Source organism: Diadema setosum, chromosome 8, assembly GCF_964275005.1.
Source record: "Diadema setosum chromosome 8, eeDiaSeto1, whole genome shotgun sequence".
NCBI lineage: Eukaryota > Metazoa > Echinodermata > Echinoidea > Diadematoida > Diadematidae > Diadema > Diadema setosum.
Window position 1 is genome coordinate 35,465,825 of NC_092692.1, and position 15,782 is coordinate 35,481,606.

The 15,782-nt window shown below is 39.5% G+C and overlaps 1 protein-coding gene across 1 annotated transcript in view; it reads right to left on the reverse strand.

The window, feature by feature from the left end:
• LOC140231938 (cytoplasmic phosphatidylinositol transfer protein 1-like) overlaps window positions 1-15,782 on the reverse strand; it is a 94,849-nt gene that overhangs the window by 47,958 nt on the left and 31,109 nt on the right. Inside the window, exon 2 of the mRNA XM_072312086.1 lies at window positions 3,305-3,453. Coding sequence (XP_072168187.1) covers window positions 3,305-3,453 — 149 coding nt within the window. The remainder of the gene's footprint in view (window positions 1-3,304; window positions 3,454-15,782) is intronic.

Below are 15,782 nucleotides of genomic sequence, written 5' to 3' on the forward strand. Positions count from 1 at the left end.
ACAGAGGGACATTCACCCTTCGGACGGACATTTACCCTTCAAGAGTCCAGTCCATTGGATGTAACATTAAAAGTACCGGTGCATTAACCGTTCTACGACTGCAAGCCCAAAGGGCCACAGACTGAGAACAGAAATCAGGTGCCACTGGAAATGACATACCGGTAATTTAAATGTTATGCTTGGTCAAAAGGACTTTAGGAGGAACTGAAGTTCCCTTTTTGTCTGCAGTGACTTGTACAGTATGTGCTCCTAAATTTGTGCCTACAAGTAAATAATTGTATGATTTTCCTCCTTTAAATTTCTTCACGTAAAAGGGAAACCTTCACCTCATGGAAGTCTTTAGATAAAGCAACAAATTGTGGAAGGCTTAGTGAGCTGGAAGTATTTCTCAGACAATGTATAAAGTGGTTTACTGTCTGCAATACCTCTGACATAGCATACAAACTCAAAATAGCATTCAACACACACATACTGAAACTTTTCGACATGCACTCATCAGAGTAAAATCGCATGAATGAACAGAAAGCCAGAAACGAAACAATATAAAGGAAGCGAAGGAAACCATACGGGCAAAATGGCGAGCTGTGATTGGCTGTCAAGGTAAACAAAATTGCGATTTTACTCTGATGAGTGCATGTCGAAAAGCTTCAGTATGTGTGTGTTGAACGCTATTTTCCGATTTTGCAGTACCAAGCACTTATTCATTTACTTGAAACTCAAAATACTTTGCATTCCTGAGAACAATCAAAATGTGGACAGCAGCAGATTTCATCACAACATGAATATCAAAGCCTATTTTTATCAGGTACATGTACACGTATATACTTCAGAAATGTTCTTTACCCACATTAAGTTTCCTTTGTTGTACCTATCCAGATACAAATAGCTTGTGATACATGTACTTTAAAACAAGGATTATCCAGGTTTAGCCTAAGAGGTGTGCATAGCTGATCCTAAGATTTGAACCCAGTGGTGAAAATATATATGCAAAGTACATTCTGAGACAGCACACTAAAAATGTATCATTTAGGGCTGTCAGGATGTCCAAAATTAGCTTTGCTCAACATTGTTACTGTTTGGTATTGTTTCTGTTGTACGTATGTGGCAAAACATCATAACCAGCTTTACAACTGACGGGTGGTGTTCACTTAGTCAGTGCACATATCCTGCCGACATAATTACTCTGGAAGCACATTCTCAGACATGAAAACAAACCACATTCATGTATAAGAAATTAAACAGACTTGAGTGCATACACTGTTTCTCCAAAAATAAATGCCATTCCCGCGAAGATTATTTGTGGCAACAACGCAGACAAAAAAAAAAAAAAAAAAATGTTCACAGTCACGGCAGGTTGCACCTACATGTACAATTCCTTCCTTGTATCATCTCTTTCTACATGATTGTGTAGTTTCTGGTCCATTACAGTTGGTTGTTATAGACTGTTCATTCTGAAATGGTAATTTTTCCCCATACTCTGCAAACCAATATGACGTATAGTACTTTGGGTGAATTTGACCTCTATACATCCAAAATACTCAACATGCTGCACACAACCTCTTTTTTCTTTGCTCTCAGAGGACGTTATGCTCTGATAAGTTTTTACATTCATAGCTTTCCTTGCATACAATTGTATGAGTGACATTCTGTGTGAAACATAAATTCAATTTAATATTTCACCTCTTTTTGTTAAATAATTGCATGCTCATGAAGACAGCCACAACCACAATGGCATGAATTGTAACATCTCTGATTACACTGATTACTCTAGTTTGTAACTAACATGCAATCACTTTGGACTGCTCATCTTGGAAAAGAAGAATGAGTATATAATGGTGTACATGTATAATGCTCCAAGAACTGTATAATGCAATGCGGTTTGTGATTATAAACTCCATTTCCCTCCCCACCCCCACCCCAACACTGATGCAGCATATTTTGGTTATTCAGAGAAGAAAATAATGTTCTGATAACTGTCTATACCCAAAGGAATGATTTCATATTAGCAACATCCAATATACCCGAAAGATTCCAGATGAAATTACATTTTGGGAGAAGCACAAGGTATGTTGTATGCAAGGCAAAAGTAATTTGACGCAGTCTCATCTTGAGGTTCTACTTCCTGTAGAACATGAATTATTCAGCAATGTTTATCTTGCCTTCACGACAATTTGGAGAGGCCCAGAGAAAGAAGACGGGAAGAAGGGAAAGAGGATGTGTCGCTCCTGACAAATCAGAGGACTATTTGGGACACCACAATCCAGGCAGAATGAGTAACTACCCCATCGAAAGATTCACACTACATTTAGCGACATCGACACACGTGACGAAAGATTCGCACTACATTTAGCCACATCGATACACGTGAGGGGAATCAGACAGTATATATACATAAGGATAGCTACCACCATTTCAAGCCAAGCACGTCATGTGTCATGACTTAATTTTGCTTGCGTCATACTTCTCACCATTGTATATCACGTATTTCCAACATTTTAGGCATTTTTTTGTTTCATGACTCTACCCAGGGATGCCAAGTTCAAAAAAGTTTTATGAGTGAGATTTTCATGACTCGGCATCTTGGCGAGCGAATGCGCGCGCGAGCGAGGATGTGGGAGGGTTTTTTTTCCCCCTGTGGCCTCCCACGGTAGGGAGCTTTTTCAATTTTTCGCTCTTAATGATGCGACCAGGTGCATACTTAAGTGACTATTTTCTACTTATTTTGAAAGACAAAAGGAAAATATACCTTCAATTGCAACTATCATCTTAATCTTTTGAGCTATGCTCATTATTATAGGCCCAAGTTGCAGACTTCGCCCGATGCGTGAGAAAAATGGGTGCCATGCGTGAGATCGTGAGACGGCCCCTAAATGCTTGAGTCTCACGCAGAATGCGTGAGACTTGGTAGCTATGCTCTACCTACTCCAGATGTACAAGTGTACATGTACAATGGAGATTTCTAAGTGATAAATTTGTGTTCACTACCTTTCAAAAGATTCTGGTAAGATCTTCCTCTCTCCTCATCCCCACCCCCACCCCCCTCCCCTCATACATACAACAAAATATGAAGAAAACTGGGAAGAGTTACACAAAACCTTGCCTGTCCACAAAGTCAAAATGGTGTCTAAAAAAAGTGTCTGAAAAATATGCGGCAATGATAGGGGAGAAAGGTGCCTAAGCTCTGACAGACACGCCCGCACACGAGGGAAGAGCTCTGGTTACCGCCCAACATAATTTCTTTCACTCTCTCCTTCCCCGTGACAACACGGAGCTCCGATCCTCCGGACCGGAATATGCCACTCACTTTGACAGGTAGACCCGCTTCTCGGTGAATCTGCCCTTGCCGTGGACAGGGTCGACGCACTCTACATTCTGGATGACTTCCACGCCTTCCCCCTTTTGTGACTGTTCATCACTGTGCTTGGCGATCATGTACAGCTGCCCTATGTGGTACTGCAAAAAAAGAAAGGAGAAACAGTATCACTGTTAGTCTTAGGAGAGACAAGTTTGGTTGTGCAAACTTTAAACGAACCAACTTTGTTCACTTGAAAGCGCTATGATGGATTGATTGCAAATCGAGAAGAAACTGCTAATTTCAAGCAGCTTTTGCTGCCATCCAGTTACTGTAAAACATGATACTTTCGCGGCATGAAATTTTCACAAATCGGGGCCAACGGCCTTTTTTGCGGCATGAAATTTTCGCGAGTTGCCTCTAACATTCAATGCATTGATAGTGTAGACAAGAACTTTCATGCGCATTTTCATTTAAATTGCGAATCTTGGCTCTAGCGAAATTCACAAAATTAAGATGCACGCGAACATTCTTGAATTTACAGTACTTCTGCAGGCCACACACTCTTGATGGTATACCATTTGCGGATCTAGAGAAAATGAATTTTGCAAGTTAGCCAACATTCTGCCAGATTTGGCATTGACAGAGAGCAAATGGGGTCATTACTGGACTGCTCATGAATTGGCTTGAAGCTTGTGCTAATACAGATATGAGAATATGGGACAATGGATTTTGAGCACCCTACGGTTACTAGATTACGGTACGGTACCTCAAGTATGATACAGGCATCAAAGCCATTGATATGAGAAAACTTTGTGGTCTGAGAGCAAGTTTTTCTGTCTATATCCTGCAGTGCAATCCTTGAATGCTACAATTTCATCATTCTCTAAAGTGAAATGCATTTTTTTAAATGTCATATTGTCATATTTGGTTCATTTTCACGCTGTCATGACTGTGCTACAAGATGAAAATTTATAAATAAATAAATAGGTGAATTACAATGGGTAATATAATGCCCTTTTGCAGACTCATGTGTACCAGACACTTACAGCTGAGGCTGGTATCCCAAAACTAGTTTCGGGGGCTTAAACTGCTATTTACGGCAAACAACAATAAGCTATCACGCACATCGCGAGACGGATGTGTGCAAGTGTCGCCACATTAAACGTTGTGAAAACAAAGAGGAGATGGCTGATGATGACGCGATAACCGACGCCTGAGCTAAGCTCCCTATGATGAAATGACAACACAAACATCGCTCCCCTCCAGCGCACATGCCGACAGGCCCGAGTGGAAACCGAGTCTATACACGGGATCCCTCTCAGTTCTCCATCCACAGCGATGTTATATACCAGTGATACCAAAACAGACGATACCGTCGGCACTTGTGATCACACACGTCTGCAGTGATTGATGCCTTCACACAGCCCACCAAAGGATCTCACACTGCTGTATAACACCCCTTGAACTATAGGCTGAAGTTGCGGCGAGGCCCTGTTACCTTTCTATACTCATACACAGCAGTATTACAAACAAAATGACAACAGTTAAAAAACTCCAGCTATGGCATTCTACATGTACTTCAACTATACAAGCTTGTATGTCTCTAACACCAATTACAAAGCTATTAGGAGAGGGCGCGGATTTGTTGACTATCCTTAAATTTTACTGTTGATACAGTGGACTCGACAAGTTAGAAACAACAAGCAGTAGAAGACGAAAGTTGCACACTGTCAGGAAATTTACATACTCCATAAATTCTGCATTTAGTGCACCATATATCATTCTCAGTTTTGAAATATTTCATTGGCATGTTTTTTTAAAGCAAGAACAAGTGTATAAAGATGTTCCTTAGCCCAGTGATTCCCTTTAAGTCCCATTCACATCGCATGCAGTCAGCCCTTGTTTGCCCCTTGTATTCTTCCAACTGAGGACCGAAAGGGACTGCACAGTACTGGTTGAGGTGAGGATTCAGCTTGTAAACATTTTGCAAGATATTTAGAAACCACTCTATGAAATGTTAAAGAACATACAATTCTAAGGGGAATCAAAAGTTTATTTGATGAAAATCAGTTTTGAAATGACTGAGATATGTAAAAACAAGGTATAACAAAGAGATCCGAAGTCGTGGCCTGTCAATTTTATTAGGATTGCTTTTTTTTTTTATATCTCAGCCATTTCAAGGCCAATTCTCATCAAATAGACATTGAATCCTTCTTGAAATTACATGCTCTCTCATATTTCATAAGAGGTTTCTCATTATCTCACAAAAAAAAAAATGTTATAAACTTGAATCCTCACCTAAACCAGTACTGTACAGTCCCTTTGAAAGAAGTCTTCTCACATTTGTTCCACGATTTTTTAGCAGTATCATGGGACGTCTGTACAGAGTGAAGGAAGGAAGCGTGTCATGGTTGTTGGGCCAATATACAAGCCAGCAAAGTGGAGGAAAGGTTAGTGACATGCCAGACTAATTGGATGGAATACATAGTAAAACACTGATCATTTTCCACCTCGTCCAGACTGCATTTCCCCCTCGGCCCAAAGACGGCATGCCAGTTGAGGGCATGAGGGTCTGGACATTATCCAGAGAAGACATTTGCCACTTGAGTGCTCCCACGAACATGAAACACTTCGGATCACACGCTGGCGGTGATTAATGCTGCGTGAACACTGCTAGAGGCCTGTAATGACTTCTGCACTAGGGCAAAGAACATCTCTCAATAAGTTGCCATTAGCGGTATTCCAACTGTAGCCTGCAAGATCAAGCGTGGGCCATTTTTTTTTTCTCCTCTTCTCCTCTGTACTTTTGCTTCATAAAATGTTGAAATAAAACCAGTGAACACAATATATTCTACACTTGTCCTTTCTGATGAAATGTCATTAAACATTTTATCATGCTATTTTTTTCCTAAATTCAAGAATGCAGAATTGACATGAAAGAAACAAACACAATAGAACATCCTTTACATACTCAGCATGTCTTGTAGGCAAGCAGAGTTTGAAGGCTGTTTTACCAGATAAAACATACAAAATCATGGATAAGAGAAAAAATCATGACATTGGTATTAAAGTTTCACTCCTTCCTTGAGCTTACAAGATACGCATGCCAGGTTTTGTGATCTTGTTATAACAGAAAGAGGGGGAATTTTACCTGATTCCTACATAATCGTCACCGCCAGGTCACTTAGTCCACACAACCTAGTTAATGGAACATATATCTTTAACTTGATCAAACTGGCAAGCATACTGTAAAACATGAAATTTTTAATAGTGGCACGAAATTTCCACGAATTGGAGCCGACGGCCTTTTTCACGGCATGAAAGTTTCACGAAGTGCCTCTGGCATTCAGTGCATATAGTGTAGACAAGAGCCTTTAGCTTCGTGTGCATATTAATTTTGCAAATCTTGGCTCTCGCAAAATTTTCAAAATTGAAATGCAGGCGAACATTCCTCGTTTTACAGTACGTTGTACGGATCCATCACTACCTTGTTTTGCATCAAGACAGGAAGATCGAATCCCTCACCTTCTAAAAGCAGATAATCCTACATAGATGTAAATTCAGTTTCATTTTAGGGGGAATCTTTGTTCTGCTCATCCTTCCCCAAACCATTATCATACCTGTCCTGTCTAAAATATACTGTGTCCAGCAGCTGATTGTGATATTCTATCTAGCCTTTTGACAAGGATTCCTGAATGAGGCTTGGAAAAGAGACTAACTGCGAGGGAACGAGGGAATGAGTGAACGTGAGACCAGGTGGCTCAGCCAGGAGGCCTTAAGAACCCGACATGAATTTCTTATCTTTAACCATGTTTTTCGTTGATTCTGCTACCAAAGAAGTAGAAGCCAATCAGCCAATCGGCGTTCCTCGCAATGATGTCGTATCTAGTGAATATGCATGTAAGCAGCTAGCTCATCCTAACTCTCCGTAATCCAGCCTGCGCTGCCTGCACTGACACATGTTTCATTCAATAGCATACCAATTGCAGATTGACTTTATAAATAAAATGAATAATTCATGCTAATGTATGTTGCAAAGCTGCAGGGGAAAAAAAATCCGCGTTTGAAAAGGCCTCGTGGCTACTGGTCTCAAGTTCACCCGGTATCCCTCAATGCTTGGTGTGGTGAAGTCTAGTCTTATTCCTCAGCTTTAAGGCCTTGTAAAAAGGCTAGATATTCCACGGGCATAGCACGGTATTACACACTTTTTTACTCCATACACTTGTCGCATTTTATTCCCTGGGAGACATATTCATCAGCAATGCATGGCTATACCTTGCTTGTCATGCGATATTCTGCAAGTGGCTACAACAAGTTCTGGATTCATAACAACCTCGGGCTAATGATCGATATCACGTTCCCCTGCCTCGATATCTGATCTAATCATTCCCTCTCCATTTCTTTCCCTCCTACACCGTGCGGAATGGACCAGGCAGGCGAAGATAAAAGCCTAAATAATGAGCACTTACAAGTGTACACCCCTATCGAAGATGTCGTACGCCCACACATCCATAAGTCCAATCATGAGTGTCTTTTTTTTGTTTTCTTTTTTGGTTGCTTTCTTGTGCTGTTCCAGATTCCAGTAACTTACCTTTCTTGCTGAAGATTGTACAGGTTTAAATTGCTGTCAAAAGGACATGACAAGCCAATATTCAAGGCAAAGTACCAGGCAATGTCAAAATATTATGTAACATAGCTTCTTTTTTTAAGAATCGATTTCAATTCAATTCAATTTATTAATTTCGTGAAATCACATTGAAAACATTTACAGAGATGTGTAAAGTCAAAGGAGAAAATCATGTAAAAGCCTGGAGCTTGGAAATGGAAATTTCTTTTTACAATATATATTACCGTTAAAATCAGCAGCTTTTGGGAATTGCTGTAGTTGGAATGTCAAACAAGTTTATTTCGCCGTCAAAATCTGAGCTGGAACAATTTTCTGGTAGCCAGACAAAGCTCCTCTTCCCGGCACATCTCTCCAATTACTGATCCTCCCTAGTCCCACACAAAACAATACATGTCTCTAAAAAGCACATAGTATGTGGCTCCCTAGTGTGAAACTTTCACTGTCCTCATGCAGTACATTTCTCCACATCTCTGTACAGCTTAAAAGGGCCACTGTGGTGTAGAACCCATCATTTGCTGCATGTACAAATATATTATCAACACTCGCACAAACCTTTTTTGAGAACATGAAATTAAATCAAGAACTACTCGCGGACTTAGCAAAACATTATCATTAAACAATGTCATGGCCACTATATCAACAAGGATTGATTATCTCTACATTTTTTCCCAATGATATAATGATCCCCAGCGGTGGATGGGAAAGGGGGGGGGGGGCACTGGGCACTGCCCCCCTTTATTTTTTTTTTTTTTGTAAAATAAAAGAAATACAAATAAAAGAAAATGAAAGGGTTGCGCTTGCATGCACTCCCCCTAAAATTTTTGACTGTAGGGGCACCAGAAAGAAAATAGCACTGAAGCCCATTTTTTATTTTCTATTTTTTTGTTTTTGCTTGTTAGCCGATATAACCCAGAAATGGCACGAGAGACGGCACGGGAGCCCTTTTGTTTTTGTTTTTGTTTTTGTTTTGTTTTTTTTTGTTTGTTTTTTTGCTTGTCAGCTGATTAAACCAGGAAGTGGCACCAGAAATATTTTTTTGCAACTCCTCCCCCCCCCCCTCCTTTTTACGAAATTCCTGGATCTGCCCCTATTTCCTAATAGTGTGTCATGGAGAATGAGTTGCTATTGGTACTAGTATGTTACATGGCATGCATATGTACATCCCATCACGTGAAACACCACACACTTTGGGTAACAAACAAGTTACTTTTCGCTCATTTTCTCTGGAGTCAAGTTCTGGCCTCCAGGAAATGAGTTTGGCTCCAGTTTCAAGATATTGTGCCGCAGCTGCTATCATCGTCGGCCATTTTCATGGGGGGGGGGGGGGGAAACAGCAATCACTCTACCGTGGTAGCATCAGAGTGGGTTGATCCGTAAGTTTGCAGACGGTCACGCGATACGAGCTATGCAAATCCAAAACATTTGAAAACAAGCTCAGCGAGTTGAAACCTAAGATGTGTGACTGTAAATACGCACATAAACACATTACATATGTGCAAGCACACATTTAAAGGCATTATATACCATTTGCAGATGAAACAAAAACCCAGCTTCAATGCTTAAAAATAGTTCTCAAATATGAGTTAGGGATAGAAACAACCAATGTAAAAATTTTAATTACTACAATCAATATTAAGTATTGTTGAATATACAAAATGTGAACAATAGTTTGTTTCTAGACTAAACCATCTACAGTTATGGTATAGTGAGAAAAATACTGATATCTCTTGACATTTTAGGCTTTCTTGCAAAATTTTTATATGATAGGATGTTTTGTGATACAACTGACCAAAACATATGTGCATCAAATATAATAACTTGAACATTTTAAATCACTGCTCCCAACAGTAAACAGGACCTTTAAAGAACAAGGATGAAGTTCTGCAGGATCATCTTCCGTAACAGAGACTTAGAATTTCAAGAAAAGAATAGTATGACAACATGGGAAAATAAACACAAATATCATTTTGTGGGTAAAATAATCACAAATAGAATTATGTGACTTGATGGTTTGGTGGATATAAATTTTCCTAAAATCTGCTAAATCAATGCAGACTTTCATGATAAATTGATAGAATATGAGAAATGAGAAAGAGGGAATATGGGAGGAAAGGGGAAAAGAAGTTGGAAAAGATGGAAGAGGAGAGAGGAAGAGGGGACAGAAGAAGAAAGAGAAGGGAATGACAGAAGAGAAGGGAAAAGAAGGAGAAATTTAGCAGGGAAGAAGGAGAATGGAATGATAGAAGAGAACGACAAAGAAAAAAGGGAAAGAGGAATGAGACGAGACAGATGGAAGAGAATAGGAAAGAGAGAGGAAAGAAAGAAAATAGCATGATGGAAGGGAAGGGGAAAAGAAGGGATGAAGAAGGAATGAGAAGGAGAAAATGGAAGATAAGGGAAAGGGCAGAGGAGAAGTAGGATAGAATGACAGAAGAATTAAAGGGATCGTATAGTTTTTGGTTGAGACCTAATTTCATGTTTCTAACATTTTTTGGTGAGATAATGAGAAACCTCTTATGAAATATGAAAGAGCATGTAATTCTATGAGGAATTCAACATTTATTTAATGAAAATTGGTTTTGAAATGGCCGAGATATCCAAAAAAGAGCGATTCTAATAAAGTGTGGGACCCACGTTTTATTACGATCGCTTTGTTTTACTTTGTTTTTGGATGTTTCAGTCATTCCAAACCCGATTTTTATCAAATAAACTTTGAATTGCTCTTACAATGGTATGCTCTGTACTATATCATAAACTGGTTTTTTTTTTGGTATCCCACAAAAAGTTAAAAGCCCAATTCTCATCTCCACCAATACTGTACCATCCGTTTAAGGGAAAAACATTTGAGAAGGGAGAGGAGGAAGAAAGGAGTGAGATGGAAAAGATGAAGAGACAGTAAGGGGGGGCAAAAAGAAAAAAGAACGGAATGATAGAAGATAGGTGACAGGGAAAGAAGTGGAGGGGAAGACTAGAGGAAACATGGAAGAGAAAATGGGGAGAAAAAGGGAAAGGGAAGAAGGTATGGACAGGGAAGGGACAGTGGACTAGGTTTGTCCATCAAGTGGGAGAAACAAGGACAATAAAAACCATGTAATGATCTTTGACGTTGGCTGCAGAAAGTGCACACAGAGTTTCAATATACACCTCACTGGAGAAAATGTCTACTGAATCAGGACAGTACATTTTTTTTTCCTTTTTTTTTTTGGGGGGGGGGTGGGGGAGGAGGCAGGGCTTTCAGAGTCTTTCAAGAGAGAGAGCTCTCAGCTCAGTGTAAAGCAGTTATGTAGGTCAGGTAAGTGGTTATCCTAAGCCAAAATAATTTGCCGCATATGAACCTCCAATCATGATCATTGGCTGGCTTCTTGAAATCTGTTTTTTTTTTTTTTTTTTTTTTATACCAGTTGTAGGCAACCTGCTTTCCATTGCACACGATGTCAGTAGCATTTGAAATGGTGGTCCTATGAGGGATCCTTAGGAAGACCCATGCATGCCCCCCCTGTTTGAGGCACTAAAAAGGCCAGACAGAAGAAGCTGGACTGGGGGGGGGGGAGTGGGGAAAAGGGGTTGGTGGTGGTACAAGGACACACACAATTTTCTTCGGCTTGCCAGGTGTTCAACGAAAACTGGTGAAATTTTGGAACACGATCCAAACATTGATGTTCACTTCACGATCCAAATCCCACTCCCAAACTGCGACAACCCGAAGGCCCCTCCTAGTGGGCTAGACACGTGGTTCATCGTATAACCAGGGAGGTGAGATACCCGGCCACCTCAGGGAGGTGTGAAAGAGACCAACATCTTATTTCCACACATTTGCAATTCATTCTTTGCCTTACTCTTGCCTCACTCTTGCCTCACTTCCAGTCTTATGTAGGCCTACACTTGTACACTGGTCTACACACCTAGCTTTTTCTTTGCTTATGTATAGCTGAATCCAACTTCAGAGCATGTATGGCGGCCATATCTGGGGGACTTCCAAAGAAGAACAAAAGCACTGCAGATGTCAATGGATTATGCAATGAGCCAGGTGCATTGCTATGTCAGTGCATAAATTATCTTCTGTTAGGCTTACCGTATCCGGGCAATTACCCCCGGAGGGCAATTACCCCCCGGCCAAATACTGGTTAGTGGTAAGGTAAGAGTAAAGATTAGGGTTAGGGTTAGGTTTAGGGTTAGGAGTTTGGGTTAGGGTTAGGGTTAGGTTCAGGATTAGGATTAGGATTAGGGCCAGGGGAAGGGTGCGGGGTAATTGCCCAGGGGGTAATTGCCCTAGACCCCATACTTGAAGCCCCATCAAGTTATAAATTTTTATACAGTAAAACCGAATTGGTCTACACTATACCATGTGTGCATATAGTCAGTGCAGCTGAGGAAGAAACCATAAGAATGTGGATAAAACAGCAACAACAAAATAACAGCAGTAGTAATAATATGATTACTGAGACATGCTCTTTTTAAACTAATCTGTGTGACATCTGAATTAGTGCAGTACCTGTGTATGCAATATATTTTGCGGTGCTTTTATTTTTACGTGTAGACCAATTTTCTCAAAATTGATATCTTGCAAAAAATACTGCCTCCCCAAAGATGGTAGACTGCCAACCTTTCTCTTTACAGTTAAGTGACAAAACTTCTTTCTCATTAAATCAATATGGATCCTCTAGCTGGATTTTAACCATTCTCAAAACTGATGTCCGAGTCCCAAATCCCCATACGATGTTCTCACGAAATATATCTAGGGTAAACAGTGGGACATTAATTATGACTTTTCTATTCTTTGCACACATACAAACGCATAGAAAACCATCGCGCACATTTCATGAGTGTTTGTGCGCACAAAATGCATTCATATCTTAGGAAGAACAATTTGTACAATGGATTATCCTGGCCTAGATATAGAAGAGCCACCCTGGGGCTCTGTACCAACTGCATGCCGGCTTTTGTTCATCTGACACACTTTCAAAATTAAAACTTCAGTGACAGACGGGGGAAATTGTGTATCAGTTTTCTTTTCATTTTCGGGTTATCCATACTGTTTGGCTTGTTGCTATTGAATGTTGTTCAAACAGCAAGCGTTTTGTGCACAGAAGGAATCCTTGTCATCTGTATATCATAATGATATCAATGATCTTCATGGGTGTGATACTATTTCTTTGAATTTTGATAGCTCTTGATGACAGCGCATATTAACAGGAGGTGGACAGACCTTTGACACTACTAAAAACATTTTTTTTCAAAAAGCTCTGCTAATGAAACAATCATGATTATGTGTGAGAAAAAATAATTCAAAATCTGCTTGATTTTTATTTGCAAAGTTGGAATAAACCATTCAATCCAGGGTCTATTAATATTTACGGTGATTTTTTTTTAATATTTATCTTTCAGTAATAACAGAATAATTTTCAAAACTATCATAATGATGGTGGCATGTTTTTGCCTCTTTATGCATTTGAACATCATCATATTGTTCAGTCAACCAGGTTTGAACAATTCTACAATTTAGCCAAGACGATGTTGTTAAGCGGTGTCTTTAAGTGCAAGTCGTACCTCTCTTGTTAAATGCAATTATAATTCATTATGAATATTTTTGATGGCATCATAATGTCTGATATCAGGGAACCGTGAACAGAGTTACTATGCCACCAGACACACACATGGTGATGAGCAATATATGGGAACTTCATTACATGTATACAATGTATAAAACAGTACCTTGAATAGACATACATGTGCGCTAATGAACTCTACATCGTGTGCTGTAATAGCTTTGTGTGGTACAAGAAAAAAAAATATCCTGGCACTTTGTCAAACATTGACTATTCATCATCAAAAATTCATTACAATGCCATCCCATACATATTGCAGACTGGGCCACTTCAAACATTAAAAGGGCCGTCCTGCACACCGTTGGTAGAGAGAAAGAGAGGGAGAAAGAAAGACGGACATACGGAATGAGACAAACTGACAGGCAGACACAAAGGAGACAATGAGCAGAGAGTCCATATCTCATACTGACGTAGGTCTACAGGTACTCTACAAAGGGTGTGAATGCATGGGTAGCCTAGAAAGTCAATTACAACAACATGAGTTTGAGTTTCATGAATTTGAATGAGTTTGAGCCTCATAACTATCATCTATTACAAAGTGTCTTCTCACCTGGGTGTTGTATCTAAGGGTGCATCTATCAACTCATTGAATTTTAGCATAGAATTAATATTTTTAATACAACTTTCAGGGAGATTTGGGCAGATGATAAACACTAAGCTGTTTTAATTATGGGGTTAGAAATGTCTTTCTGAAATTCCGAAAAAAAAAAAAAAAAATTGAGAACTCAAACACATTTCAGCCAGAAACCTATTTCTGTAGAAACGACAGACCCAAAGCCATTCTGAAACGCATTTATAGCTCGGATCTACCCACGCCAACTACATGTACATGATCTCTGTTCCTAGCAGGTCAAACTAGCACAATGGAGCTAGTGCCTTCCTCTTGATTCATGATAGAGATGATACATGTAAACGTACAACTCACGAAACCCAATTTGAAAGGTCTTTGCATATATATGCATCTTGATAATGGTTACTGAAACATGTTTCAAACATAGAAAAGATGATGTTTCAAAAATACATGTAGAAAAGATGATAAACGCGGCCCTCGAATCATGGGTTGAACAACCATAAAATGCAGCACAAGGCCAATTCTCAATGAAGAAGAACTACGCAAGGAGTCTCCCAAAAGTCTCCCATTGTATAGACTATAAACAAAGCTTTATGGTAGGAAAAGCTCAAAGAAACCGATATCCCATTAAAAAATATGTATGTATCATGATCAAAAGGCTAAATAGCGAAATGAGGAGATATCGGATACTTCAGACATGTGTATAAAGGATCCAAGCCAGCTTTGCTTTATATAGTAAATCTTTTCTTTCTCTTTTTCAAACTAGAAAGTCACAGAAACTGTGTTATCTTTAAAACTTCACAAAAGACAAGCACGCAAAAAAGTGAAAAGGGATGTGATATCCACAACAGCACTAATGATTGAATGAATATTCCGTGCTATACCTAATATCCTCTTGCCGCTCAGATACATCATAATTTCCCCATACAGTTGACGCATGGAAAACCTGGGCCCAAAAAAAAAAAAAAAAGATTTTAAAGTTTAAAGGTCCTGGTAGAGCGGGGAGAGAGGGTTGATCTGATTGCATTGATCTCCATTCCCTGCCCGCCAATGTAGCTATACATTCGAAAAACCTGACTGCGATAGTGCAGGCTTATTGGAATAGTTAAGTCTGACGGCGAATATGTGCTTTGTAGTGTATGCTCACTGGTAATGTTCGACTCAAGTTGAGAGTCTTCGGCTGCGTGTGTACAACGTGTACTTGTATATAGCCCAGCCCTCTCATTGGATGGTATCTCCATGCTGCCAGGTCTTTAAAGGACAAGTTCACCTTCATTAACATAAGGATTGAGAGAATGCAGCAATATTAGCAGAACACATCAGTGAAAGTTTGAGGAAAATCAGACAATCTGTTCAAAAGTTATGAATTTGTGAAGTTTTTGTGTGGTCACCACTGGATGAGAAGACTACTGCAGTGTATGATGTCACATGCGTACAACAATATATGGAAAAATATAAAGAGAATTTCACAAAATTTCATCTTTTGAAAAAAGTACACATTCCCTTGACTCGTTAATGACATATGTTATGGGTAATATTATTCCCATTGCCTTTGGAAAGAAGCAAGTCAAGTGCTCTTTTATTATGCGAAAAAAGTGAAAATATGTTGAATTTTCTTTACATTTTCTTTATACTGTTGTACTCATGACATCACGAGCCTTAGTAGTCTCCTCATCCAGCGGT